Raw genomic sequence first — 26589 nt, forward strand, 5'->3', positions numbered from 1 at the left:
GTTTTCTATTGAAGTATTATATATATCGTTGTATGAGTACCCATAACCCATAACACAAGCCTTCTTTTTTCTTTTGAATATAAGTATTTTTTTGGCAGCTGTAAAGGGTCTGATAAAAGTTACCGACGGCGAAAATGGTCTGGCAATGAAGAAAAGTTATTAGAAGTACGAGTATTAGAACAAATTAAATTATTTTTAGAAAATATTTTTATTTGTTTTCATTTCAAGTAGAAACACTACTATATAAATTATAAACTGAAATAAATGTCATATACCAAGAAAATAATTTAATTTGTTCTAATACTTCTCATAGTTTGGCAGCGCCATCTCTCTCGATAGCTCGGTATCACCTGAGTTGACACAGTTAGAAGGTATGATGATACCTTACTGTTCTACCTTAGAGATGGCTAGGGGGCGCCGTAAGCCTTCAGTAAGAAATGCATATATTTGGAAAAATTCGACCAATGCTGCCGTGACCCCAGTGGCCGAGTGGCTCAGGCAGCTGCCGCGATAGCAGAGGACGCTGGTTCGATTCCAGCCTTTGACACTGGAGGCCTTGGTCACTTTTTCTTGGTATATGACATTTATTTCAGTTTGAAGAAAAGTTAGTATTATTTTTACTAACCTTTAGCACCTTGTACCGGACAAATGGCAGTCGGGCCAATATAGCAAGTATGCAGACATTAAAAGTAAATACTAACACTATATTATCTCATGAGAAAACAAGTAAGGTCTCATTATGCAGCTTACTGTGTGGTTTAGTCAATCTGTGTAACGATGGCCTGTAATATTTATTTATTTATTTATGTGTGTCGTTAGATGGCGCGTGCCCGCCACTACGTGAAGATGACAATTCTTCTTAGCTGCTGGGTGTTTTTTACTGTTTGCTTTATGATGTACAATGAGAAGGAGGACAACGTCAGCATAACTGCAGTGGTGCCTGGAGAAATTAAAGGTGAACAGACAGAATTAAAGTTGTACTAGTTTATTGTCTTCTTCCTCGCGTTGTCCTGGCATTTTTGCCACGGCCCATGGGAGCCTGGGGTCCGCTTGACAACTAATCCCAAGATTTGGCGTAGGCACTAGTTTTTACGAAAGCGACTGCCATCTGACCTTCCAACCCAGAGGGTAAACTAGGCCTTGTTGGGATTAGTCCGGTTTCCTCACGATGTTTTCCTTCACCGAAAAGCGACTGGTAAATATCAAATGATATTTCGTACATAAGTTCCGAAAAACTCATTGGTACGAGCCGGGGTTTGAACCCGCGAACTCCGGATTGCAAGTCGCACGCTCTTACCGCTAGGCCACCAGCGCTTCACTACTACTAGTTTATTGTACATTCACATAATATTTTCGACGTAGTTTTACCTTCCTCGTTTCATCCATATAATGCGAAACGTCACTTTAAACGTCGCAGATGAAGCTACAGCACAGTCTTACTTATTAATAACTAGCTGTGCCCGCGGCTCCGCCCGCGTGGAATTCGGTTTCTGTTATTAAGCGGCTATTTCGCCCCTAATTTCTCTCCCTCTCCCATGGAGGTGGAACTTGAAGTAAAGTTGACAGATGGATACGCTAGAGGACTATAGTCCAGATAAAATATTTTACAATTAGGTACCACTTAAACTACACTCCAAAATCAAAAGTTTTTTTCGCGCTTATAAATTTTTTTGAGGTGATTTAAACGACATAGAGTAGTAGGTGTATATCGGACAATACAATACCATTTTTGTATTTTTACGTGCTTGACTGTACCTATCCAAATCATGTCCATGGCAAATATCATCCAAATCGGTCCATGAAAAGGTAAGAAATAAACACATAGAAATCCATACTTCCTGTAATAAAACCAGCACGTCCGTTCTAACGCCATTTATTTGCGAACAACCCGAATACCCACATCCCATATTTATCAAGGATTATATGATTACCTACATTACACTCCTCTACGCTAAACATATGAACTAATATTCTAGGGAACCTTTTAACCACCGTCTATTGAGCTGGGGACGAATGTCATCTCAGAACGAGCCCAACATGATAACTTGCAACTGCGAAAAATTAAGTTACATTAGGTAAACGAAACTAGTATATAATAATTTAGTAATAGGCGGTTAAAGGGTTTTAACAGCTTTTACATTCTAAATTTTATAATTAGGTTTAATTAATCGACACTGACGGATTGGGCGAGCCCGGGCAGGTGTAGAAGCACGAGGAGAAGCAAACTGCCACTCCGGTGAAGCCGGAGAGGCGCTGCCAGAGCTGGCGGTCTGCGCCGTGCCGCGCGACTCGTCCGCGGAGGCCGCCGACGTCTCCGCCCGAACCCTCACCGGTGTTACCGGTGTCTCCGCCGATACCGAGCGATGCCCTTGAGAATCTGTGCCAAGTGTGTCGGATGGTTCTATTGCCGTCGTGGTAGCTGCGAGAGATAGCCTACCGTTAACTGACCGTTTCCGCAATTGATCGATATGCCTGTGTACAGTTTCACCATCATCTCCTAAAACTTTATAATTGCTCGGCCCTAGAACATCTACTATTCGACCCGGAAACCATTTTTCTCCCTTCAAGTACTTCCTATACCAGACCGCGTCCTCCATCTCTACACTCCTACTCACTCCTCCCGCCGCCTCCTGCTGCCGCTGCTGCGCACGCCGCACGTGTCCCTCCCTGTCCGGTTTAATTGTGTCTAAACGCGTGCGTAAACGTCTACCTAAAAGAAGCGTAGCCGGGGATTCGCCCGTAGTGGAGTGTTCTACATTTCGGTAATGTATCAGAAAGGCCCATAATGCCCTCTCCACGTTTTGGTTTTCTTGCAGTGCCTTACGGATCACCCGCTTTAATGTCCTAACTGAATTTTCCGCTAACCCGTTTGACGCCGGATGATACGGAGCTGTAAATATATGTTCAATGCCACAATATTTTGTAAAATCATCGAGTTCCTTTGAAGTGAATTGCTTGCCGTTATCACTGACTATTTGTTTAGGTATGCCGAACCTACTGAACAATTCGCACAGCCGATCTATTAACCCTCCCGCTGTGGTATTAGTGACATTAAAGACCTCTATCCACTTAGACATAGCATCCACTACGACTAAATACGTTTTGCCCCCTATAGGGCCCATGTAGTCCAAATGGAGGCGCGACCAGGGTCGGTGAGGCCAAGTCCACATGCGCGGCGTGTGCCGGGCCGGCGCGTCCGCGTGCGCCGCGCACACCGCGCACGCGCGGCACACGCGCTCCACGGCCTCGTCGATCCCCGCCCACCATACATAACTGCGAGCGAGCGCCTTTGATTTGACGATTCCCATGTGAGGCTCATGAATCATAGTTAATATTTTATCTTTACATTTTTCTGGTACCACCAGCCTGGGACCCCACATGACGCACCCTAGTTCCTCGTACAACTCGTTCTTCCTATTGAAGTATGGTTGTAAATCCGAAATCTCACATGATTCGGGCCAGCCATCCCTAATGTAACTTAAAACCTTAGATAGCAATGGGTCACGTGCAGTCTCTCGTTTAATTTCATTATAATCTAGCAAGAGTGCTTGTTGAACAAAGTGCAAATAAGTTTGTTCCGGTGCCGATAATTTGTCTTGGCTCTTGGTACTAACAGGTAACCGCGAAAAACCGTCCGCGCCGTTATTATCCGTTCGCACATATTCAATATCAAACGAGTAGGCCGATAAAATAATCGCCCATCGCTGCATCCGACTAGCTACCATAGTCGGTATACCGGTGTTGGGTCCGAAAATTGACACTAGCGGTTTATGGTCGGTACGTAATGTGAAATGCCGACCATACAAATACTGGTGAAATTTATTCATACAAAATATGATAGCTAATGCCTCGCGATGTATTTGTGAATAGTTCCGCTCGGCGTCATTGAGAGTGCGCGAAGCGTAGGCAACGGGCCGCTCGCGGCCGTCCGGGCCCGGCTGCGTCAGCACGCCGGCCACGCCGCGCGAGCTCGCGTCACAGGTAACAAACAGCTGTTTCTTAGGATCATAGTGAGCGAGTACCTCCGCGCTGGCTAATATTGCCTTAATTTCTTTAAAAGATCGTTCACACTCTGAAGACCAAAACCATTGTTTTTCCTTTTTAAGAAGTTCATATAGTGGGACTAACTTCACACTCATATTCTTAATAAATTTCCCATAGAAATTAATAATACCTAAGAAGGAACGGAGCTCCGTGACGTTACTTGGTCTAGGTACCCGAAGTACAGCCTCGACCTTGGCCGGGTCGGTTTTTATCCCATCCTCGTCGCCACTGTAATAAAACCAGCACGTCCGTTCTAACGCCATTTATTTGCGAACAACCCGAATACCCACATCCCATATTTATCAAGGATTATATGATTACCTACATTACACTTCCTAACATACTTTCGGATTTAGGTGTAATGTTAGTTAGAAGTAAGATGAGAGGAAAGGAGAAGAGATATCAAAATCTTGAGGACGAGCATTTGCATTTTATTTACAGTTATGTTTATGTATGCACACCCAAATATATACATACAATTATATCTACAGTTACATACAAATAAGTAGGTATGTAAAGTATATTTACATAACATTGACATTTTACAATATTTCTTTGTACACCACATTGTAAGTCTCCCTGGCGGGTATTAGCACGAATAGCTCCGTGCAGCTGGTAACGCGCAAACACGTCACGTAGAGCTGCCCGTGCGAGAAGCAACCCGTGCGCAAGTCCATGCCGGAGGCGCGCAATGTCTGCCCCTGCGACTTGTTAATGGTTATGGAAAAGCAGACGCTCAAGGATAACTGTAGGTGCTTGAAGCGGAACAGGAACTTGCTCAGGATGAGGGGCATGCGCGGGATGAACACGGCGTCTCCGGCGCCGCACCCCATCAGGATCTGCGCGTCGATGAGATTTCGCTGCAGTTGCACTACTTTTAGCCGGGTTCCGTTGCATAACGTGTGCTAGGAATCCTGAAGCACTCGATGAGTTTAGGAACTCCACCGGGTATGTTGTGACGTTGCCTTCATCCAAGACAGTGTTAGAGGAATTATATACTGCATGTTCACCTTCGATTTCCGCGCATTAAGTGCCGCTGCCTATTCCTTTTTTTTTGCGTGAGTATGGCTCTCTCACAAACCCAAGATTTCTCACGCTGCGTCACCTGTGTCAGGTCTCCGTTCCGAATAAGGTTTTCACGGACGGAAGGAACGATTCTGCATAACGTCTCTGGTAGTCGCGGCTACGTTTGAAATCACGATCGTCGCTAGTTTTGAGCGATCTCACAGATTGCGTACGATGTCTTTGGGATCGCAACGGAGACTCGCGCTGGCATGCCGTTTCAGCCGAAAGTGAAGCGGCCTGCCTGGCTAGAGCGCCACTGAGTCTCTTACCGTGGTCTTCCTCAGACTCCTGAGACCGTGCCCCTTGTAGCCTTAATGCGTTGCGAGACTTTCGCGAAAGATTTCATTTTTTCGGGAAGGCATTTAAACGCGTATAAAATGCGAGTTCTAAATCGTTTGACATTTACTCCGCAAACGTCAGAGAAAACTGTTTTTTTTTTCAAAGTACCCACCTTCGTGGCCATCATTAAGTGCTTAAAGAAGGCTATACGTATGAATATGGATGCGATATAATTACGATTAGGTATAATTCATGACGGAGAAAATTAATATTTTTTAAAATAATTATGCAGTTATGCGCGTGTTGATTTTACCACTAATTCGTAAGTATTTAAGTAAACTCATTTTTAGTTTACTTGATTATGATTACTAAATGTTTACTCAGTTCCTCAAAAGATGGCACTGTGCAATGTGTGACAATCAATTTACTGTTAAATACAAATAAATTTGTTGATATCCGTACCCCCTCTTCTAAATTTAGAGTTAATTTGGAAAAATCCTTTCTCGCAGGTTTAATTTTAGCGCCATCTGTTAGTTTAGCAGGGTACTCGATAGTCGTAGCATATTATATTTGAAAAAAGTTTGCACCTCCTTCAAACCAAAAAAAAAACCAAGAAAAGTTTGCACCTTCTTCTTCCCTTTTTTAGCGCCATAAGACTCAGGTGCAAACTTAATCGAGTGTAGTGTCTAGGCCCCCCCCCCCTTGAATTTTTTTAGCCTATAACTTGGCCGGGGATTTTCTCGACAGATTAGTAAAGTTTGCATCAAAATCCGTTTAGCCGTTTTCACGTGATGCGCGGTTAAATAAACAGACAAACAGAAAAACAGACAAACAGACAAAAATTCTAAAAACTGTTATAACGTGTTCTGTTATCGATTCTAAGTATCCCCAGGCAACTTTTTTTCGAATATCTTCCATGTACAGACTTTCGACCCTCTTCAGCTTTATTATATGTATATTAATAATAAATGGCTCAACCCCTCTCATGCTGCCTTTCAAATTTGATAATTGAAAAGGTGACATTAAAAGCAATAGATTTAAATTCCGGCCTGTTTCACAATGTCCAAGTAAAGTATTAGTAAAGCTAGGTAATATAAACTGTTTTTTCCAGAGTTCCCTATGCCGATAGACAAAGCAGAGTCAATACTTCTCAAGCTGACGGGTCCATTCATGTCCAAAAATGATGAAAGGCGGTTGAACTACACTACGTTAATGGATCATCAGAAACTTGAAGTATGGTTGGAAGCTGAAAAAAACAATGTCACTGAGGTAACAATTAATGATTTATAGCTTAGGGATTATTAAAAAAAATATATCGTCATCAGACGAGATTTCGCTTGCGTCTTTTAATCACCATCCATAAAAGAGGTATAAAGTAAAAAAATCGTGTTTTTAAATTGACAACTGATATGGGTTGCAGTAGCGGCGCGTGGAAATTCTGGCTAGGCAACTCGGAACAAAAAAAACCTAACTTAACATTATGTACTTCTTTCAAGTAAAAAGTGAAGCGAGCGCTAGGTGTGTCCTTGGGCGCGACCTTTTGCAGTTAGTGAATAACCACCTTTGCCATACTATTATGCACACAAAAAACAAAAAAATCACGGGCTTAGTAACTTTCTATATAAATTTGTGCACAAAACTACGTAAAATCACATAAAAACATTTAAAACTCTAATAATAACAACAAGCCTTGGTAACAACCGCAACGAGAGTGTTATCATAATATTATTCCATTTTCACCCACGAATTCTAAAACCTATTACTACAACCCTACAAACAGTACTTTATTTGAAGAAGGAGAGACTTCGATGTTCGCGGTAGGCCCCTCAGTACCCGCGGACTTTATGAATGTGTGCGTGCATTTTTTCAATAAAAACCTAGACCGATACAAGACCGAGTTGCTTTGAAGCTGATTCGCGCGGACTCTCTATAGCAAATTTTATGAGCGTGTGCGTGAGTTTTCGTATCTGTGTAGTGGCGCATGAATTAATAGTCAAGCTGAGCTTCTCGCTATGATTAGTTGAAATGTAATAAATAGTGAAGCTTTATCTAAATTGTGTTAACAATTCCAAGGTAATATATTACGTAGTGTTTTCATTATGGATATATGTATTTTTAATTTTAATGATGATTTATAAGTTTGGTTTATGTAGCAATAAATTTTAGGCAAGCCGGTGGGAATCAAGTTGTATGGAGCCGCCGCCCCTGATGGGTTGTAATATGCAGCTTTGTATGTGACATACCTTAACACTTGTTTTCAAATGTAGTAGTCCAGTTTCCGCAAAACATGGCTTCATACAGAACCATCTTTTGTAACTGTCAAACTCAGTTCACGATTTTTCTCAAACTCCTACGATCAAAAATTGTTTATTTCAGTTTAGCAAGCCAAATTACCAGCAGAAAATTACGGTAAATCTGAAATATGTATTAATATGTGTTATTCACAGGCCTCAGAAACATGGTCCATCCCCCTACACAACTCCACCCACCAACGATCGCGCACCCTCCACTTCAACTGTTCGCAGTGCGCGCTGCGTGTGCGCACCGACGCGCGCGCTGCCGTTGCGTTTACGTACAGTTATACAGAAAATCCGGTAGATGACACTACTGGCGTGATCTATGCGTTGGTGTTGCTGCTCGGCTTATATATATTGATTATTTTTGAGGTGCGTTTAATGGTAATATACAAAACTAGCGTGAATGAAAGCCTAAAAAATAATTAAATAATAGTTACCTACTTATTAGTTTTACAAGAGTGTGAAGTTTTTGTTTAACCTTCGTGCTAATATTGATACCTGAGATAGAACCCAAAATCCCAAAATCCAAGTTTGTCCCAAAATCGAACCAGCGTTGCGAAGGTATGGAAGTTAGATAAACTTTGCTCCCGAGTGAAACAAGAAATTTTTCACCCCACCAACGTGAGGGAAATACTAACTGTAAAACATTAAAAATTTAATTCAACTGAACGCTATTGATATAAATAAAAAAATAAATAAAAAAATTTATTGGCATTAAGGTAAGTACATTTTAGTGTTGAAGTCCCTGACTTCTGAGCTAGGTAAAAACCTGTGTTACAGAAGTCAGTGTCCTCTCCCAAACATAATAGTAACTATTAAGACATTAACCATTTTCATTTTAGACTTAAAGTAGATAATTAAGGCTTGTTTTAATATTATAAAACAAATGCCATTCTAATAAGAATACAATGCAATTTATTTTACATATATATTTTTTGTGTAGATGTGTGTGTGTGTGTGTGTGTGTGTGAGTAAATCAGGGTAAGATGCTTTCAGTTTGTACATATATATGTAAACAAATAAAAAAACCCGTGTAAGGTAAATCAAAAAATACATTCTTAAAAAAATTTTGTACTTTAAATTTGTTTACATACAAAGATAGTTTTTACTGCAGCCTCTTTCCAGTGCTGAATTAAATCATTTTGATGCTCTATTTTCCAGACCATGATGTTCTCTCTCCACGGTCATCTATTAAATTCGAATTATTCCTGAGATTTTGATGGTCCCCTAGACATTTTACTCTAAGAAACTGCTTAATTGACTTTGGCTAATTCAGCTCTGTCTCTTTCAGATAATAAACCGCACGATGGCAGCAGTGCTAGTATCAACCATGTCGCTGGCTGCCCTAGCAGTGGTGGGCGAGCGGCCAACCGTCCCGGAGATAGTCTCGTGGCTGGACATTGAAACGCTACTGCTGCTGTTTAGCATGATGCTGCTGGTCGCCATCATGGCTGAGACAGGCGTGTTTGACTTTCTTGCTGTTTTTACTTTCGAAGTAAGTATGCATTTTAGAACAAGTTGGTTAAGCAACCTTGAGATGAAGATATCTATGTAAAAAGAGCGTACCTGGGCCGCTTAATAGGACGTCCTGTCGGACCCAGGTATCGCTGGAGCGACATGGTGCAGGATCTGCGCAAAGTCCGAGTCAACAATAGGCGAGAAGTACCACAGAACAGAGAAAAGTGGCGCTGTCTTGCATCGGAGGACAAGTGTAATTTTGGGTCACTGAGCCAACGGAGTAAGTGAGCAAGTAGCAGCAGCAGTTCTAGTATCAACTATCCCCTTAGCTGCCCTAATTATGGTGGGCTAGCGGCTAACAGTTCAAGAAATCGACACTTAGCTGGACATTGAAACGTTATTACTGCTGATTATCATGATGCTGCTGATCGCCATCATGGCTGAGACTGGCGTGTTTGATTTCCTTGCTGTCATTACTTCTCAATATCACTGGCTTCCATCCTTACTGCTGGATGACAAGTTATGACAAATTGTTTGTGTTGGCAGCAAAGATTCATTGTTTATATTGATTTCAGGTGACAAAAGGTAATCTCTGGCCGTTGATATACCTACTGTGTGGTATCACCGCAGTGATATCCACGTTTCTCGACAACGTGACTACAGTTCTGCTGATGTCTCCGGTTACTATTAGGTAAGATGGCTGCCCGGTATCACTACACATAAGATCTATATGTTACATCTACATTACATGACAGCTTCAAAACATGTTTAAGGACCCTTACTACTTAATAATAATAATAAACCACAACAGCCCCCAGGGCAGCTTGTGGTGAGCTGAATGGGAAGTGACGTCCCTTGGGTCCCATACCCCCGAGAGTCGGTCAGGCCCTTCTCTCCGGCTTGCCTTGATTGGCCGGCTGGAGTGAACACTGAGCAGGGGCCGCAGGACTCTCACCTCTGGCTTGCCTTTACCGGCCGTCCAGAGTGGGGTGTCAGAGCTATATGCTCGCATGGTGTAAGTGAAATTTGCATAAGATGCGAGTTGGCACAGTGGCTGCTTACAGCCACTGGGTAGAAAGCGGCGCACACCTCTCCACACCCTGAGTCGCTCACGCAATGTTGTCCCCTTGTCGCTCCGTGCGAGCGGCCGTTTTCGGGGACCCATATTGTGAGTTGGCAAGTCACCACCTGCCCATTTTGTCGTGTTTTTAAAAACATATGATCAGGGCAGGTGTCATAGTATTCTCCATAGTCCCGGTTACCAGATCACTTGCAACTCAACCCAATAGCCCGGTTTATTTTGGTACCCTTTTTTTTACAATAGTCCTACACTAACCGGGGCTTGTCCTTGGGTGCACTGCTACAGTGTGAACAGGGATAATCGTCGGTTGGTGTCACGTTACATTTAGAGTAAATTGTCTTATTACAACCCCTTGTAATAAGACTACGTGTTGGCTTCGGCCCCACGCACGTCTTCCAAATGTCCGGGACCCCATGGTCTCGAGAATTTGTAAAAGACAGACATAATAATTTATTTTATTTTCTTTATTTAGAATAATAATAAAAGAAATAAATAAAGGAGATAATAATAAATAAATATTATAGAACATTATTACACAAATTGACTAAGTCCCACAGTAAGCTCAATAAGGCTTGTGTTAAGGGTACTTAGACAATGATATATACACCGTGTTTTTTTTTATTTGCGTTAATTTCGAGGGTGCATTCCTGAGCTTAAATTAAGTAACTTTCTCAAAGTCACCGATATTCTAATTAACTCCATTTCGGAGATAATCAATCATTAATTTTTATTTTATAAGGCCCTTACGAGCGTGTACACTTGCCTTAGGGCCTGTTTATTTATTGATTAGTGTTTAGTGCGAGTTCATACATTTGCTACTAAACGTAAGTACTATCTCAGACGATCGACGTTCGAAATGACATTGATAGGTCACAGTTTTCAATTGTTTCGTTGAGTTAAATGTAATGCCCGTGTTACAACAACGCTATATGCAACATTTAGTTACTTTTTATAAAAATAAAAATCGTAAAAAAAACAAAAAAAAAATTTTTTTTTTTGAAAATTAACTATGCCAATTAGTTTCCTTAAACGTACTTACCGATACCCCGAAGTTAACGAAATTCAATAAAAACACGGTGTATAATATATAAATATTTATAAATACTTAAATACATAGAAAACACCCATGACTCAGGAACAAATATCCATGCTCATCACACGAATAAATGCCCTTATCAGGATTTGAACCCGGGACCATCAGCTTCGTAGGCAGGGTCACTATCCACTAGGTCAAACCGGTCGTCTTACACTTATACTTCACTCTGAATAAAATTTCGGCGCTTTCCGCCGCTGCACCCGCTTTTCATTAGTCCATTGGAGGCGGGACGGTGCCATTAGCGGTGCGGCCGCAGGTAGCATCCTACACTAACATCCGTCCCAAGGAACTAAGGACACCCCATCAGGCCTCTTGCCATCATCCCTGATAATGCCAGTCGGCTCAAGAAGAGCAGGCACATTCATGATTATATATTATTTGTTTTTTATAGATTATGTGAAGTGATGGGCCTGGACCCAGTCCCAATACTGATGCTTATGGCCATATACAGCAACATTGGTGGTACTGCGACCCCCGTGGGAGACCCACCATGTGTCATAGTGGCTTCCAACAAGCACGTCATAGAAGCTGTAAGTTTATAACCTTAACCCCTATTTGTAGCATAGCAGCAGTATCATGGCCGCATCTTTATCACCTGTCACGTCATGTGTCACTTTCGTATTTTACATACTTGTTAGAACGTAACAAATGATAAAGAGCCGACCATCTTAGCCCTATAGGTATAGCATAGTACAGGTAAAATGATAGCCAAAAGTCGAAAAATCAAACTGAACGCGCAAAAATAAATAAGTTATAGGGACCGTGCGCGTTGGAGGGTCTGCCATGTTGTGGCCTGAATCGGAACCATAAACATGCTCATTTACACGTCACGTGTTTTCTTGTGCAAGTAGGTTCTGCCATCTTGTGGGCTACATCGGAACAAAAAACATCACATTTACGCCTCGCGCTAAAAATCTGACGGCTCCTGTGCTGCCTCCTACAGTTCATGCACGCTCCCTATAAATAAATCGCGAAATTGAAGACCTAGTGGCCAAACCTAACGTCATAGGGGAGGCATAAGCTCACAGACTCTATTGGCTAGCCTATCTTGAGAGAATGGTTGATGATCACCGAGCAGGAGGTCCTGTCGGACACCCCAGGTATCGCTGAAGCAACATGGTGGACCACCATGTCGCTTCAGTTGGCAAGAATTAGCGCAGGACCGAGAAAAGTGGCGTTGTCTTGTGTTGAGTCGGAGGCCAAGTTTAATTTTGAGTCACTGTGCTAAAATTTTGTGTTTTGAGTAAGTAAGAAAATCGCAAGATATATAAGTTCTAACGATAGGTGTTCGCTGTGCACGATGAAAATTTCCTCATCTCTGCATTTGGAGATAAAGAAACCCTAACGAATTTTGAATACCACTTCTATACCTTTATTTCAGGGCATAAACTTCACCAACTTCACGGCCCATATGGCACTCGGTATCCTCCTAGTGGCCGTGCAAACCTCACTACAGGTCCGGTTCATGTTCAGAGACACCAGCAAGCTTAGGCTCAACGTGCCTAGGGAGATACAAGGTAACTTTTGGCATGGCATGGTTTGGCATAATAATAATAATAAAATACTTTATCGTGCACTACAAAGAAAAATAAATGTTACAAACAAAAAAAAAGGACATAAGTGAGTAGGTAACAACAGGCGGACTTATCGCTAAAAAGCGATCTCTTCCAGCATATTTAAGTTCATTGGGTTTTTAGGAACCTGGATGTTATGAATATCGTGAGAAACGATTGAATAAGAAAATTATCCTAAGGCCTAAGATACACTTACTGACGTAAGTAGAGATACAGCTATACTATAGAATGAGAGATGAATATCATTATCTCATTCTAAAAATAGCTTTCTTCCTAAAGTATCGCCATCTTGCCGGACTAGTAAATCGCTCGAAACGATGCCGCTACTATACCTTTGGCCATTGATTTATTAGATGGCGCCACTTTTTGATATTTAACAAATTTAACACACATATCAGTGAAATAATGAAGATCAAAGTCAAATTGCATTCTATAAGTTTCATTCTAAAGATGGCAGTTTTACTGTGGCTACAAAGTTTTCTTTCACAATCCACCTCTATTTCAAATTCTCTTTGATATTATCACATCTGCTTCACGGAGAGGTAGGCATAGATTTTCTAATCATTTCCACTTGATGCGACCCTTGTACACCTCTTTCCATTCTTTTAGTTTAAATTGAAACACGATGTGACCAGTTTTTTTCGCTTGTGAATAATCCATAATAATAATCTTTTTAAATCGAGAGTGAATAGACATCTTTTAGGTATAGTTTCTATTTTTCTCCGTGAGCTTCTACGGATTATCGTCTTATCTATTGTTTAAAAACCGCAAAGGCGCGTGCCACTATGAAAAAATGGTCAAGCCGCATAGGTAGTGTTTATTGAATTACTACTCTATTGAGCACGGAATAAGATTCATTATGAACTAATACAGAATTATAACAGAATGGCTGTCTGATCTCTATTGGTGCGTCTAAGGTAGGCGACTAAACGCTCTCAAACCAGCTTAACTTGTGACACTGCGATCCGAAACAAAGATACGTATTCGAAGACCTCGCTTACACTGGTAATGCGAGCGCACGGCTAGCTAGCGCCAAGGAAGCAATGTTATGTTTCTCGAGGAGCAGGTAAAAAACAGGGCCGGATTTTCACACAAATATATTTGGGTGGTTTTACGTTCTTTAATTTAAAGAGATAAAACATAACACTATTTAAATAGTAGGTACACATCTAACAGCATGTTCCATCCTAGACTGCATCGGCACTTACCATCAGGTGAGATTATGGTCAAATGCTTATCTTTTCCTAATAAAAAATAAATAAATAAATTGTATACTCGTCTGTTTAAAAGTAGGGCAATATTTTCCAATTTGTCCAAATCGTTTATATATGTCTCCCCCTATCAACTTCCAGAACTACACCCACTTCTGTCCCATACAGTCTTCTTTATCTATCTTCTCTACTAGATTAAACTGTCGCTGAACAAATTGTACCTAATGTAGGCGTTTGAGTCCTCGCCACTGTCCCTCTACATGTTATATATTACCTACGTCATTTGCAATTAAGGTATCAGCTGTGTTTCAATTATTGGGCATTAGCATGTCGTGCATTGTGGCATTTTCTGGGACGTTTTTTCTCCAGTAATAACAATTTTCTCCAGATCTCCGTCACCAGATTTCAATATGGCGGCGCGCAGCCGACTCCCTCCCGCAACTGAGCGGCAATGCGCATGTGGTGCGCGCGCGCCTGGACAGGAAGATCGAGAAGCTGCGCGCGAAGCTCAGCTGCATGGTGAAGGAGACCAGCAAGCGCGCGTGTCCGAGGGATGAGTTCCAGAGCACGCTGCGGGAGTTAAAGCAAAAGGTTTGCTATTCAAACTTTATCGCACAAAATCCTCAAATATATCTGATCAGGCACTCTAACGCCTTATAGGCGTGTTCAAATAACGGTGAACATCTTGGCCGCTCTGATATATCTGATAGTGTCTATACAAAGCTAACTTGTCATATTTTAATTCTCCATTCGACCATTTAGTCAATCAGAGACAATCCTCCTCAAATCTTCTATATATTATTGAAGTCTATTTTTCTTGGATTTATTTTACTACTAGCCTTAACGTTTTTTTCCGCGTAAACTATATTCTCCCTGTGTTTTATAGTATACTTACTTTTGTCAAATATTTCATTTCTGATACAAGCTTCGCTGGACTGTACTTTACTTTCAACAGGCATCTAATACTTGCCAAGACAATACTTACAAACCCAAATACAATTAGGCTACGTTGTTTTCTCACAGAGTTCCCATGGCCACCTCCTGTCTCCATCATCAGATCAGCTCAATGGTACAATTGCATTGTCACCCAACTTATATATGTATGCAAATATTCAACTTCACAGAAACTGGGAAGTGGGTAAAATTTAACTTACAAGTAAAGGTACCATATATGGACTATATATGGACTTCTGGGTCTGAAATAAAGATATATTTAATTTCATTTTAATTTTATAGGTACTTACAGTCTTACATTGCAAGGTAAATAAAAGCTTGTAAAACACTAAAAAGTCGGAAAAGGCTTATAACTCTGCACTGCGCCGACTTTTGCTGTTGCAATGACGAAATATTGAAGTACCTACGAGAAATATCATATGATTAAAATTTCTGAGAAAATATCACGATATTTGACGACCGGTTTGGCCTAGTGGGTAGTGACCCTGCCTACGAAGCTGATGGTCCCGGGTTCAAATCCTGGTAAGGGCATTTATTCGTGTGATGAGCATGGATATTTGTTCCTGAGTCATGGATGTTTTCTATGTATTTAAGTATTTATAAATATTTATATATTATATATATCGTTGTCTAAGTACCCTTAACACAAGCCTTATTGAGCTTACTGTGGGACTTACTCAATTTGTGTAATAATGTTCTATAATATTTATTTATTATTATCTCCTTTATTTATTTCTTTTATTATTATTCTAAATAAAGAAAATAAAATAAATAAAATAAATTATTATGTCTGTCTTTTACAAATTCTCGAGACCATGGGGTCACGGACATTTGGAAGACGTGCGTGGGGCCGAAGCCAACACGTAGAGGCCCCTTGTAATAAGACAATTTACTCTAAATGTAACGTGACACCAACCGACGATTATCCCTGTTCACACTATAGCAGTGCACCCAAGGTCAAGCCCCGGTTAGTGTAGGACTATTGTAAAAAAAAGGGTACCAAAATAAACCGGGCTATTGGGTTGAGTTGCTTGTGGTCTGGTAACCGGGACTATGGAGAATACTATGACACCTGCCCTGATCATATGTTTTTAAAAACACGACAAAATGGGCAGGTGGTGACTTGCCAACTCACAATGTCTAAGTACATTAAGTCTCATCACAAGCCTTATTGAGCTTACTGTGGGACTTAGCCAATTTGTGTAATAATGTCTTATAATATTTATTTTATTTATTTATTTAATATCAGGATTACTATGGCACTCCACATTTTTCGATGTCAATGCTAGTCCATGCACAGTTTGACCAACCTTTGACAGACTCAAATTGTATGTCTGATAAACCAAAAGTATGTTTAAGACTTACCTTTTTTTTCCTTATTGCAGTACAAGATCCGTGACAAGGTTCTCCTGGTGCAGGCTTCTGTCGCTATATTCTTCGCTGTTGCCGTTTTCTTCCTCCACTCGATTCCTGAACTAAGTAAGTAAGCCTATTATAACTTAAAACTAACTTACCTATAAAAAAAATTGCCACAACTGAATACAGCTTCCTCCTTCTTGAAATAGGGTTGTTTCCATCTACAAATCTTAGGGCAGAATTGTATTCCAATAAATTCTTTTGGATTATAAGAACATGTTAAACTACTTTTAGGGGACCTGTAATGACCATATTTTTGTAAATATTGAATTTAAAATATCTTTTGGCACACGTCACGTGACCAAACTCGAAACGTCATTGAAGATTCTGATGACGTCACAACTCTCGGATTGACACTGTTGACAGTTAGGCGATAAACAACAAATGACAAATGTCAGTTGAGTTGACAGTTCGTATCTTCTACGTGTGTATGAAGTTATGTGTCAAACCGTAAACTGTGACGTCACACAATTTTCAAAGAGCGTTTTGGGCGCGAAAGCATATGTGAAAATATATTTTGTTAATTTAACATATTTAAAGCCGTTTTTGGTATAAAAGTGGAGTTTTAGGGCAACTTTTAGTTAATATAGAACGTAGTACAAGCGTTTCAAAAAATTGGAAACAACCCTATTGAAGTCGGATTCAAAAAAGGAAACACGCTAAGGTTTCTCTAGCTGCGGTATCGGTTTCTCACTTCTGATCTTCCTGAAATATTTTAGGTACACCTACTGTGGTATTTTGTAGTTGGTCTTATTTTCATTGGGTCAGGATCCGATGATGAGTGCTCAGAGAAATCGAGGGAACTCTCTTCATAAGTTATTAAATTAACCGGACCCGGGTATGTCCTTAAACTACGTCCAAAAGAGAGGTATGGGCAATGTGAATGTCATCTCGCCTTGTGTGGTAGGGCACAGCACAGCAGATGTCATTCCAGATCCCAACTGGGGAAGTACCTCCACCTTACAGAAAACCGCAGCCAAATAACACTTGACCCTACTCATAGTGTTGTGTTCCTGCCGGTGAGTAAGGTTGCCAGAGCTCAACGAGGGGGGTGGGGTTAGGGTGGGCAACGCGCATGTAACTCCTCTGGAGTTGCAGGTGTACATAGGCTACGGAGACTGCTTACCATCAGGCAGGCCGTATGCTTGTTTGCCACCGACGTAGTATAAAAAAAAAAAATCTTTATTGCACAATACATAATACATATAGTACAGATGGTAGACCTAACAGTGATTTTCGTATTTACAAACTTTATCTTAACTTGCAATGTATAGTCAGCATCAAAAGTAGTGGATTATACAACGCGCTAAAAGTATCTGATATTCCGGATAACTTATCCAAATATAGATAAATTGTTAAAAATCGCGCTCAAAAGTATATCTTTTAAAGTCTTAGTTATTCTATATTAAAGACATCACTTTTTGGTAAGCTGTTACAGAAAGGTAGTAGATACTTATGAAACGTTATTTGATCCGCTACTTTTGACGCTGACTGTATAATATGTATGTACGGGTCAAATCTTACAAGTTAAATTTGACCCACTTCCCGATTTCCAATGAAGCTGAAAATTTTCATACATATGTAATTTGGGTGACACTGCAATGTTATGGTACTATCGAGCTGATCTGATGATGGAGACAGGAGGTGGCCATAGGAATTCTATGATAAAACAACGCAACCTAATTGTGTTTGGAGTTTTTACAATATATCAAATTTTATTTATTCTAAAGAAATATTACAAAAGTAGAATATTATATTACACACAAATACAATTAGAAGCCTTGAGCATCGCCGTCGAGTCGCTAGCCTATCGGATACATTTCGGGGAGTGTGCACAGGAACTGCACGATCTGATCCCACCTTCCCCTTTCCATCATCGGACGTCCAGGCGTGGGGAGCGAATGCACCCGTTCGTGGTACACATTCCATTTGTTCGCACTAAACGGTTTGCCTCCTCTTTTTAGTTACGGACGGCTAAAGAATGGAATGCGCTCCCGCCCTCTGTATTCCCTGATAAATATGACCTCGGTCTCTTTAAAGCAAGAGTGAATAGGCTACTACTGAATCGGTGAGCTCCATCTTAGGCCCTGTCTTCTCTTTCCATCAGGTGTGACTAGAGCCAATCGCCGCTCAGTGTTCTAATAAAAAAAAAAAAAAAAAAAAAGAAACAAATACACACAAAACAATAATATACAAATAAACTACGAGTGCAATGCTAAATAAACTATCTTATTCTAAAAGACCTTCGTAAGCTGCACCGGGTGCAAAGGTGCCCATCACACTTGCCGTGTTACCGCGCTGGATAGCGATGGCCAACCTCTGCACCAGGTACGAACACGCGCGGGCCTCAGAGGTCTTTTCCCTAATCCTACGTCCCACTTCCCTAATAAACGCTATGGCGTCAGACCCCCAATACCCCGTTGTCTCGAAGGCGAGAGGTACAAAATAATAATTCGCTTCCAGAACAGAGTATTTTGCCCTCTTTCTCAATGCTGCCAACTCTGCCGCAGCGCCGGCTGTCTATGAGTATTAGTTGCCTGTGGAGGAAAGTACAGTTAGCGATAAAAGTTTGTACCAAAAAAGAAATGTTTGCTAAAAACTTATTTTTATAGTAGTTCATACGTTTTCTCACTGAATGTCGTTTGATGTTTTATGGATCCAGGGTTTGGTGAAAACCCTAAAATGATGGCATATTCTGTAGTCAAATGGTTCTTCTTTGGTTATTTTTAATTCCAACATAACTTTTCTTGAAATGTGTTTTATGTTTTGTTCAGACCGCATCTCCCTGGGATGGACGGCGTTGCTGGCAGCAGTCCTGCTGCTATTACTGGCTGACCGTGAAGATCTGGAGCCGGTGCTGAGACGGGTGGAGTGGTCTACTCTGCTGTTCTTTGCTGCACTCTTCGTTCTAATGGAGGTGAGTTACACACTAAAGTTCAGAAGAACGGAAAGGATTCTGAATGGCTTCTATCAAGAAGTGACTTCCCAAAAACAGTTCAGGGAATTAGAAATTTGTTTTTTGTTTTTTTGTAATTTTCTAAGCCTCACTCACATTTGACTGTTTTCGGTATTATCACCAGAGATCGGACAAATTTGCGTCATTGCTCGCAATAATGTGGACATGACTCCAAAATTAATCAAATATGTAGGTAATCATTTAATTAATTTCTTACTTGACTTAAATTTTAATTCCTAGTCAATAAATACAAAAGTTTGTTAAAGTATAGATTTATTAAAGAAAATAATCAGTATTTTTTCCAAATTTTCTGCAGTCAGTTTATTTCTTTTTACATCAAAAATATACTGTTAATGGGGCAAACTTAAGTAGTTTTATAGGAATATTATTATTCCAGTATAATTCAGAGTTTATTTTCTGTTCTAAGTTGTGGGCGATAACCTCAAAATCGGGATTTCTGTCAAGAACGGCTTTCATTTTAGTTTGCAAACGGTTACCTATTTCTCCTGGTATACTGTCCAGATTAGTTAATATATTTCTTATTTTACTCAAAGTATATTCAATAGTATTCGAAGAAGACTGTACATATTATAATGTACAGTGTATGTGGTTGTAATTCTCTATTACAACCAAAATTGATTGAAAATATATTTTATTCAGTATCTGCATACTTGTTTGAATTTATATCACTGTACATACGCATTTTTATACCATTTCCACGTCGTATTATATTCATTTCTATTTTCGCCATTAATTCGTTACTAAACTGGCGATATTCCGGACCCATCAGTAAAGAAAAAGCCATTTTTAGGGTTCCGTAGTCAACTAGGAACCCTTATAGTTTCGCCATGTCCGTCTGTCTGTCCGTCTGTCTGTCTGTCCGAGGCTTTGCTCCGTGGTCGTTTGTGCTAGAAAGCTGAAATTTGGCATCGATATCAATAAAGCCGACAAAGTCGTACAATAAAATCTAAAAATTTAATTTTTTTTAGGGTACCTCCCCTACACGTAAAGTGGGGGTGATTTTTTTTTTTCGCTTCAACCCCAGAGTGTGGGGTATCGTTGGAAAGGTCTTTCAAAAGTAATAGGGGTTTTCAATAAACATTTTTTGATAAAGTGAATATATTCGGAGATAATCGCTCCGGAAGAAAAAAAAAATGTGTCCCCCCCCCCTCTAACTTTTGAACCATAGGTCCAAAAAATATGAAAAAAATCGTGGAAGTAGAGCTTAAGAAAGACATCAAATGAAAACTATAGCGGACATGATCAGTTTAGCTGTTTTTGAGTTATCGCAAAAAGTTTTCCCTTCATAGTAAAAAGACTTACTTTAATTAGGTACTGATTATGCAAATTTGCCTATTTGTTTAACTCGGGTGAAAGGTACCGTTTCATCCCTTGGTTAACAATTTACTATACTTTAAGCTCCAGTTTAGCTTACTGTGACGGAAGAGTAACTACGGAACCCTACACTGAGCGTGGCCCGACATGCTCTAGGCCGGTTTTTTTTTTAATTTTGCTGCCGTTTAGGTACGGTACGTGCGTAATTTAGATACGGCAATTACGACTGTAATTTGACAACTATCAACGTCAAAATACATATATTAAGAATAAGTAAATCCACGGAGGTTTTACACCTATAGAACTAGAAAACTTTTTTGTCAGAAATAATAATCATATCTAACAGGATAAAAATATGGACGTTAACGATAACCACTTTTGATAATAATTATAAGCACGTATTAACTATTATCTCCGGAAACTCAAATTTTATTTCAAAAGTAAAGCCTGGCAAGTGCCTATTTGGTCCTCGCCGCGTTCCAGCGCCGTATAAATCGGGTCCAAATAGGCACTTGCCAAGCTTTAATTAATTGATTAACATTTTGATTAGTTTTGGAGTCATGTCCACATTATTGCGAGCAATGACGCCAATTTGTCCGATCTCTGATTATCACGCAATCTTTCCTGTTCAATTTTGAGGCAACATAAATTATACTGGCCCAGTGATCGGAACAGGCAGAGTATAAATACCTAAACTTTACTAAACTTGGTAAACAAAGTCAAAAATTGGAGACTGCTTTGCGATAACATTTTTTTCCGGGACTAAAGTACCGGAAAACTACTAAGTAATTAATATTGATATAAATACATTAAAATTTATTTTACACCTATTGATTGTATTGGATAAAAACGAGGAATGCATTGTTTTTATTACCGTATTTATAACAATATTATTTTCACCACACCAACTGGTAAAGGCCCTCTTGATTGTTCAAAAACGAATGATAAAGTTGCATTTTATCCACATGTGGGACAAAGTAATCAGATGCAAATTTTGAGTTGTTTCCTTATGTTAGCTAAGAGAATTGACTTTTAAATGATGATTTAGAATGATTATTTTTTATTAGGTTCATTTGGATTTGATTTTTTTGGTATTTCATAGTTAGTAGATTCCTCGTGTTGGTGTGGTGAAAATTTTTGTGTTTCACTCGGAAGCAAAGTTTGTTTAACCCTCGTGCATTGAAACTTTGCCCCCTTGTAGAACAAATAACTATTACTTAGTACGTTTCCGGGACTTTAGTCCCGGAAAAAAAGTTATCGCAAGGCAGTCTCCACTTTATGACTTTGTTCTACCAAGTTTAGGTATTTATACTCTGCCTATTCCGATCATTGTCCATTACGCATCATGGTAGCTGTAACAGCCATTGGAGAAGTTATTCAGTGTTTTACCGCATTCTTGAGTAATATACCTTAAAAACTAAAACTGTTAAACTATAAACTGACGATCGGTCTTGCCTAGTGGGTAGTGACCCTGCCTATGAAGCGGATGGTCCCGGGTTCAAATCCTGGTAAGGGCATTTATTCGTGTGATGAGCATGGATATTTTTTCCTGAGTCATGGGTGTTTCCTATGTATTTAAGTATTTATAAATATTTACATAATATATATATCGTTGTCTAAGTACCCTCAATATAAGCCTTATTGAGCTTACTGTGGGACTTAGTCAATTTGTGTAATAATGTCCTAAAATATTTATTTATTCATTTTATAAACTATCTGCTTCGAAAACTAATTCTGTGATTTTCCAAAGTCACTTATGTCAACTAGAGTCCGCATAATGAACGGAGTCGATTTTTTTCTTAGAATTCACAAATCAAATACAATCAATGAATTTTTGCTTCAAATGAAATCAGTTTGCATTCGGTACCATTTTTTTTAGTTATTGCGAATGGTGCCAAATAAACTAACATAGTAAGGGAATGATGGTTGCAGGCTCTCTCCAAGTTGGGTCTGATCCAGTACATCGGTGGTCTGATGGAGGTTCTGGTGCTGAGAGTGGATGAGAGCGCGCGGCTCGCGGTCGCCATCTTACTTATTCTATGGGTAAGGATTCTTTACCAATACCAACCTCTGAAATAGACCTTCTTGAAAATCTCTTTATTTTGCCTGTTGAAGTGTCTTTTGCTTAACGTTTTTGGAGACGGCAGTTTTACAATATCGACAAAGTTCCATTGAAGAATTCCATTAGCAGCATAATTTACAAGACACACACAGGTTTTGAATGTATTATTGTACATTTAACATTACTATTTTTGTGAATAAAGTTGAGGCAAAACAGACTGATATTCAAATGTCTGTAAAATTCTTTACCAATAGGAAATCAATAAACACAGACGAAGTCTGAAAAATCGAATTATACTGAAATTACAACAAAATAAAAACGTTCGAAGAAGCTCCCCCGGCATGGTACCAAAGAAGCTGGCAGCATATCCTATCTAAAATGCGAAATTAATGTGTATTTAAAGAAGGGCCAAACGGACCAAAGGGTCTTATTTGTTGACATTTGAATTTGTTTGTAGACAAATTTTAAACAAAACATGCTTTCTTGCTGCGTCCCATTAATTTGAGGATATTATGGAGCGAATTGCGATTGACCTCGTTTATACCTTAGGAATCCTTTAAGCATTTTAAGTTTTACAAACAAAAAATTACCAAATTTACCGTTTGTTTCTTGCTGAGGCAGGTGGGCGGCGTAATCTCAGCATTTGTGGACAACCTACCCATGACAACGATAATGATCAGAGTGGTCATATCCATCGGCAGTAACCCTGATCTCAACCTGCCACTCGCTCCTCTCGTCTGGGCGCTGCTCTATGGAGCTTGCTTAGGAGGTAAACCATCATATTGAATTTTTAAGGCATTTTGGCCTCTGCTTACTTGAGGAGCCTTTATCAGAATACATATCCATCGGTAGCAACCCTGATCTCAACCTGCCACTCGCCACTTGTCTGGGCGCTGCTTGCTGGGAGGTTAACCGAAATCTATCTGTGTGTCTGTTATCTTTTCACGCTTAAATCGCTGAACCAATTTAGATTAAATTTGTTGTGGAGATAATTTGTGTCCCAAGAAGGGATCAGTTATTATCGAAAAATCATCATTATACGTAGATGAAGTCTCAGACAGGAGCTAGTAACTATAATATTGAGATCTTCTTATTTCACTTACTTTTTTGACTCGTCCGAACCTTAATTTCTGTAATTTTCTAGGCAACGGCACTTTAATCGGTGCAAGCGCAAACGTGGTGTGCGCGGGAGTGGCGGAGCAGCACGGCTACAAGATCACCTTCGTGCAGTTCTTTAAAGTCGGCTTCCCCATCATGATCGGGCATATGGCTACTGCCTCCGTGTATTTATTACTGTGTCATTGCGTGTATACTTGGCATTGAAGAGCTAAGCACATTATCCTCATAAAGATCGCCCAGAAAGTCTCAATACCCTCAACAATGAGAAGAAAGGAGGAAATTCTGGCTGCTGCATATTTGTATCTGTTATTCTGCCACTGTGTTGCATAGAATTAAGGAGTTTAGCACATTATCTGATAAAGATCGTCCGGAAAGACAGAAGACTCTCAGTAGCGTGAAGAAAGAAAGGAAGTTTAGTTGCCGCATCTGTGTATCTGTTAAGGAGTTCTGACAATATCCTTACATATAGACCGTCCGGAAAGTCTCAAGTTCCTCTGCAATTAGAAGAAAGAACCTGCCTCCGTGTCCTCAGTACTTGCCTTTAAATTTTCGTATGTGTGAGGTGGTCGAAAGTAGTGGGTACACACCTCGATCGTGCTGCATAGAGCAGAAAAATCATTCTCGAGGAAAACGCAAAACAACAAACAACGCATGACAAATTTTTTGGTCGGGATCCTTATCATACACAGAAGAGAGATTAAATACTGACACACCCTTATTATAAAGGACGTCCGCACAGGCGTCGCCAAGGAGAGTCAAGGGGGGTGGACAGCTGCCTCCCCCCTAGAGAACAAAATTTCTAACTAAATGTATACCCCTCCCCCTCACCTTGGCCATAGGCCATAGGAACTGACCCCAGCCCATCAGCTGGCGATGCCTTTGGACGTCCGGAATGACAAGACACCCGGCTCAGTAGTTAGAAGGGAAAGAGGAGGGAAGTTGTTCTACTGAGGACAGGAGGGAAGCTGCTGTTCCTACCTAAGGAATGCTCCTAGGACTGACATTGTATGGCGAATCCCGGGAATTCAGGTTCTGGGACAGATTTAATGTAGTAGGTAAAAGCAGTACCGAGAGCACGTCCTACTCCAACGGTCAACCCGCCTGCACCAAGCCTCCTTAAAGCCAACGAGTCCAAGATATAGGTATTCACAGCTCCAAGGATCAAATACAAAAATAAGCCTACGGCAACAAGAGATGGACGAAATTAAGCGGTTGCTCTTGGACTTCGGGCAAATCGTCAACTCGTCCTTCAAGTTGCTGTCACCGTAGTGTGATTGTGATCATGGGGCTATAAATCCTAGACAGGATGGTGAAGGCTGTCGTGGATAGCCGACAACAGGCGGAGGGTTGATTTTTAAAGGAGCAGACGTATTCGGGCCTCATATGAATTGTGCTGATAAGATACAACAGCCTCCGGGAGGTATTGCCCTTTACCCCAAAGCACTTTATTTGATTTTGAATTTGGAACCCTCAGTTATTCAATAAAAGTTCGAAATAGGAGGGTTTCAGGAGGATAGATGAAGTGGTTTATCTTGGATAAAGATATAGTATAAGTACCCTCCGTAATTCGTAATAATAATTCAGCCTATATACATCCCACTACTGGACACAGGCCTTCTCTCATGCTCGAGAGGGTTTCGCCCATAGTCCCTACGCTGGCCCAATGCGGGTTGGAGATTTCACAAACACCTTTGAATTTCTTCGGAGATGTAGGTATGCAGGCTTCTTCAGGATGTTTCCTTTCACCGAAAAGCTAGGTAATGGTAAATATCAAATGATATTCCGTACATACGTTCCGAAAAACTCAGTGAAAGTCGGACGTCAGATCTATTCGTAATAATGTAAAATATATCCTGATAAAGGATCTTACTCTCACTACCGCGACACTTGTTAAAGTGGTCATATTCATATAACATATGTTACTCGTAACACATGTGAACCTGTAATGATATTGTAATTAATTAATAAATAAATAAATATTTTAACTTTTACTCATTGGGCATTATAATAGGGTTGTTTCAAATTTTTTGAAACGCTTGTATTACGTTCTATTTTAACCAAAAGTTGCCCTAAAATTCGACTTTTATACTAAAAACGGCTTTAAATATGTTAAATTAACAAAATATTATTTGACGGATGCTTTCGCGCCCAAAACGCTCTTTGAAAATTGTGTGACGTCACAGTTTACGGGTTGACACATAACTACATACACACGTAGAAGGATCGAGCTGTCAACTGACATTTGTCATTTTTTGTTTATCGCCTAACTGTCAACAGTGTCAATCCGAGAGTTGTGACGTCATCAGAATCTTCAAAGACGTTTCGAGTTTGGTCACGTGACGTGTGCCAAAAGATATTTTAAATTCAATATTTACAAAAATATGGTCATTACAGGTCCCCTAAAAGTAGTTTAACATGTTCATATAATCCAAAAGAATTTATTGGGATACCATTCTGCCCTAAGATTTGTAGATGGAAACAACCCTATTAGGCAATCGTACCTATGAAATTTTAAACTAAAAATATTGAACTTATGATTTTAATTAGTTATGCAAGTAATTTTTTTCACAATATATGAACAATACTTATTTTAAGAAATAATAATTGTTATTTTTTTAAATATATTTTTGTACATTTGCTGA

General features: G+C 40.0%; 1 protein-coding gene across 1 annotated transcript in view; it reads left to right on the forward strand.

Annotated features, from left to right (window-relative positions):
• Positions 1 to 26589, forward strand: part of LOC133533115 (P protein-like) — a 53062-nt gene extending 26473 nt beyond the window's left edge. Inside the window, exons 5-17 of the mRNA XM_061872072.1 lie at positions 820 to 955; positions 6500 to 6657; positions 7836 to 8054; positions 8977 to 9180; positions 9719 to 9834; positions 11712 to 11850; positions 12702 to 12837; positions 14494 to 14696; positions 16445 to 16538; positions 19250 to 19392; positions 22699 to 22809; positions 23450 to 23597; positions 23973 to 26589. Coding sequence (XP_061728056.1) covers positions 820 to 955; positions 6500 to 6657; positions 7836 to 8054; positions 8977 to 9180; positions 9719 to 9834; positions 11712 to 11850; positions 12702 to 12837; positions 14494 to 14696; positions 16445 to 16538; positions 19250 to 19392; positions 22699 to 22809; positions 23450 to 23597; positions 23973 to 24151 — 1986 coding nt within the window. The 3' untranslated portion in view covers positions 24152 to 26589. The remainder of the gene's footprint in view (positions 1 to 819; positions 956 to 6499; positions 6658 to 7835; positions 8055 to 8976; positions 9181 to 9718; positions 9835 to 11711; positions 11851 to 12701; positions 12838 to 14493; positions 14697 to 16444; positions 16539 to 19249; positions 19393 to 22698; positions 22810 to 23449; positions 23598 to 23972) is intronic.

Source organism: Cydia pomonella, chromosome 28, assembly GCF_033807575.1.
Source record: "Cydia pomonella isolate Wapato2018A chromosome 28, ilCydPomo1, whole genome shotgun sequence".
Taxonomy (NCBI): domain Eukaryota; kingdom Metazoa; phylum Arthropoda; class Insecta; order Lepidoptera; family Tortricidae; genus Cydia; species Cydia pomonella.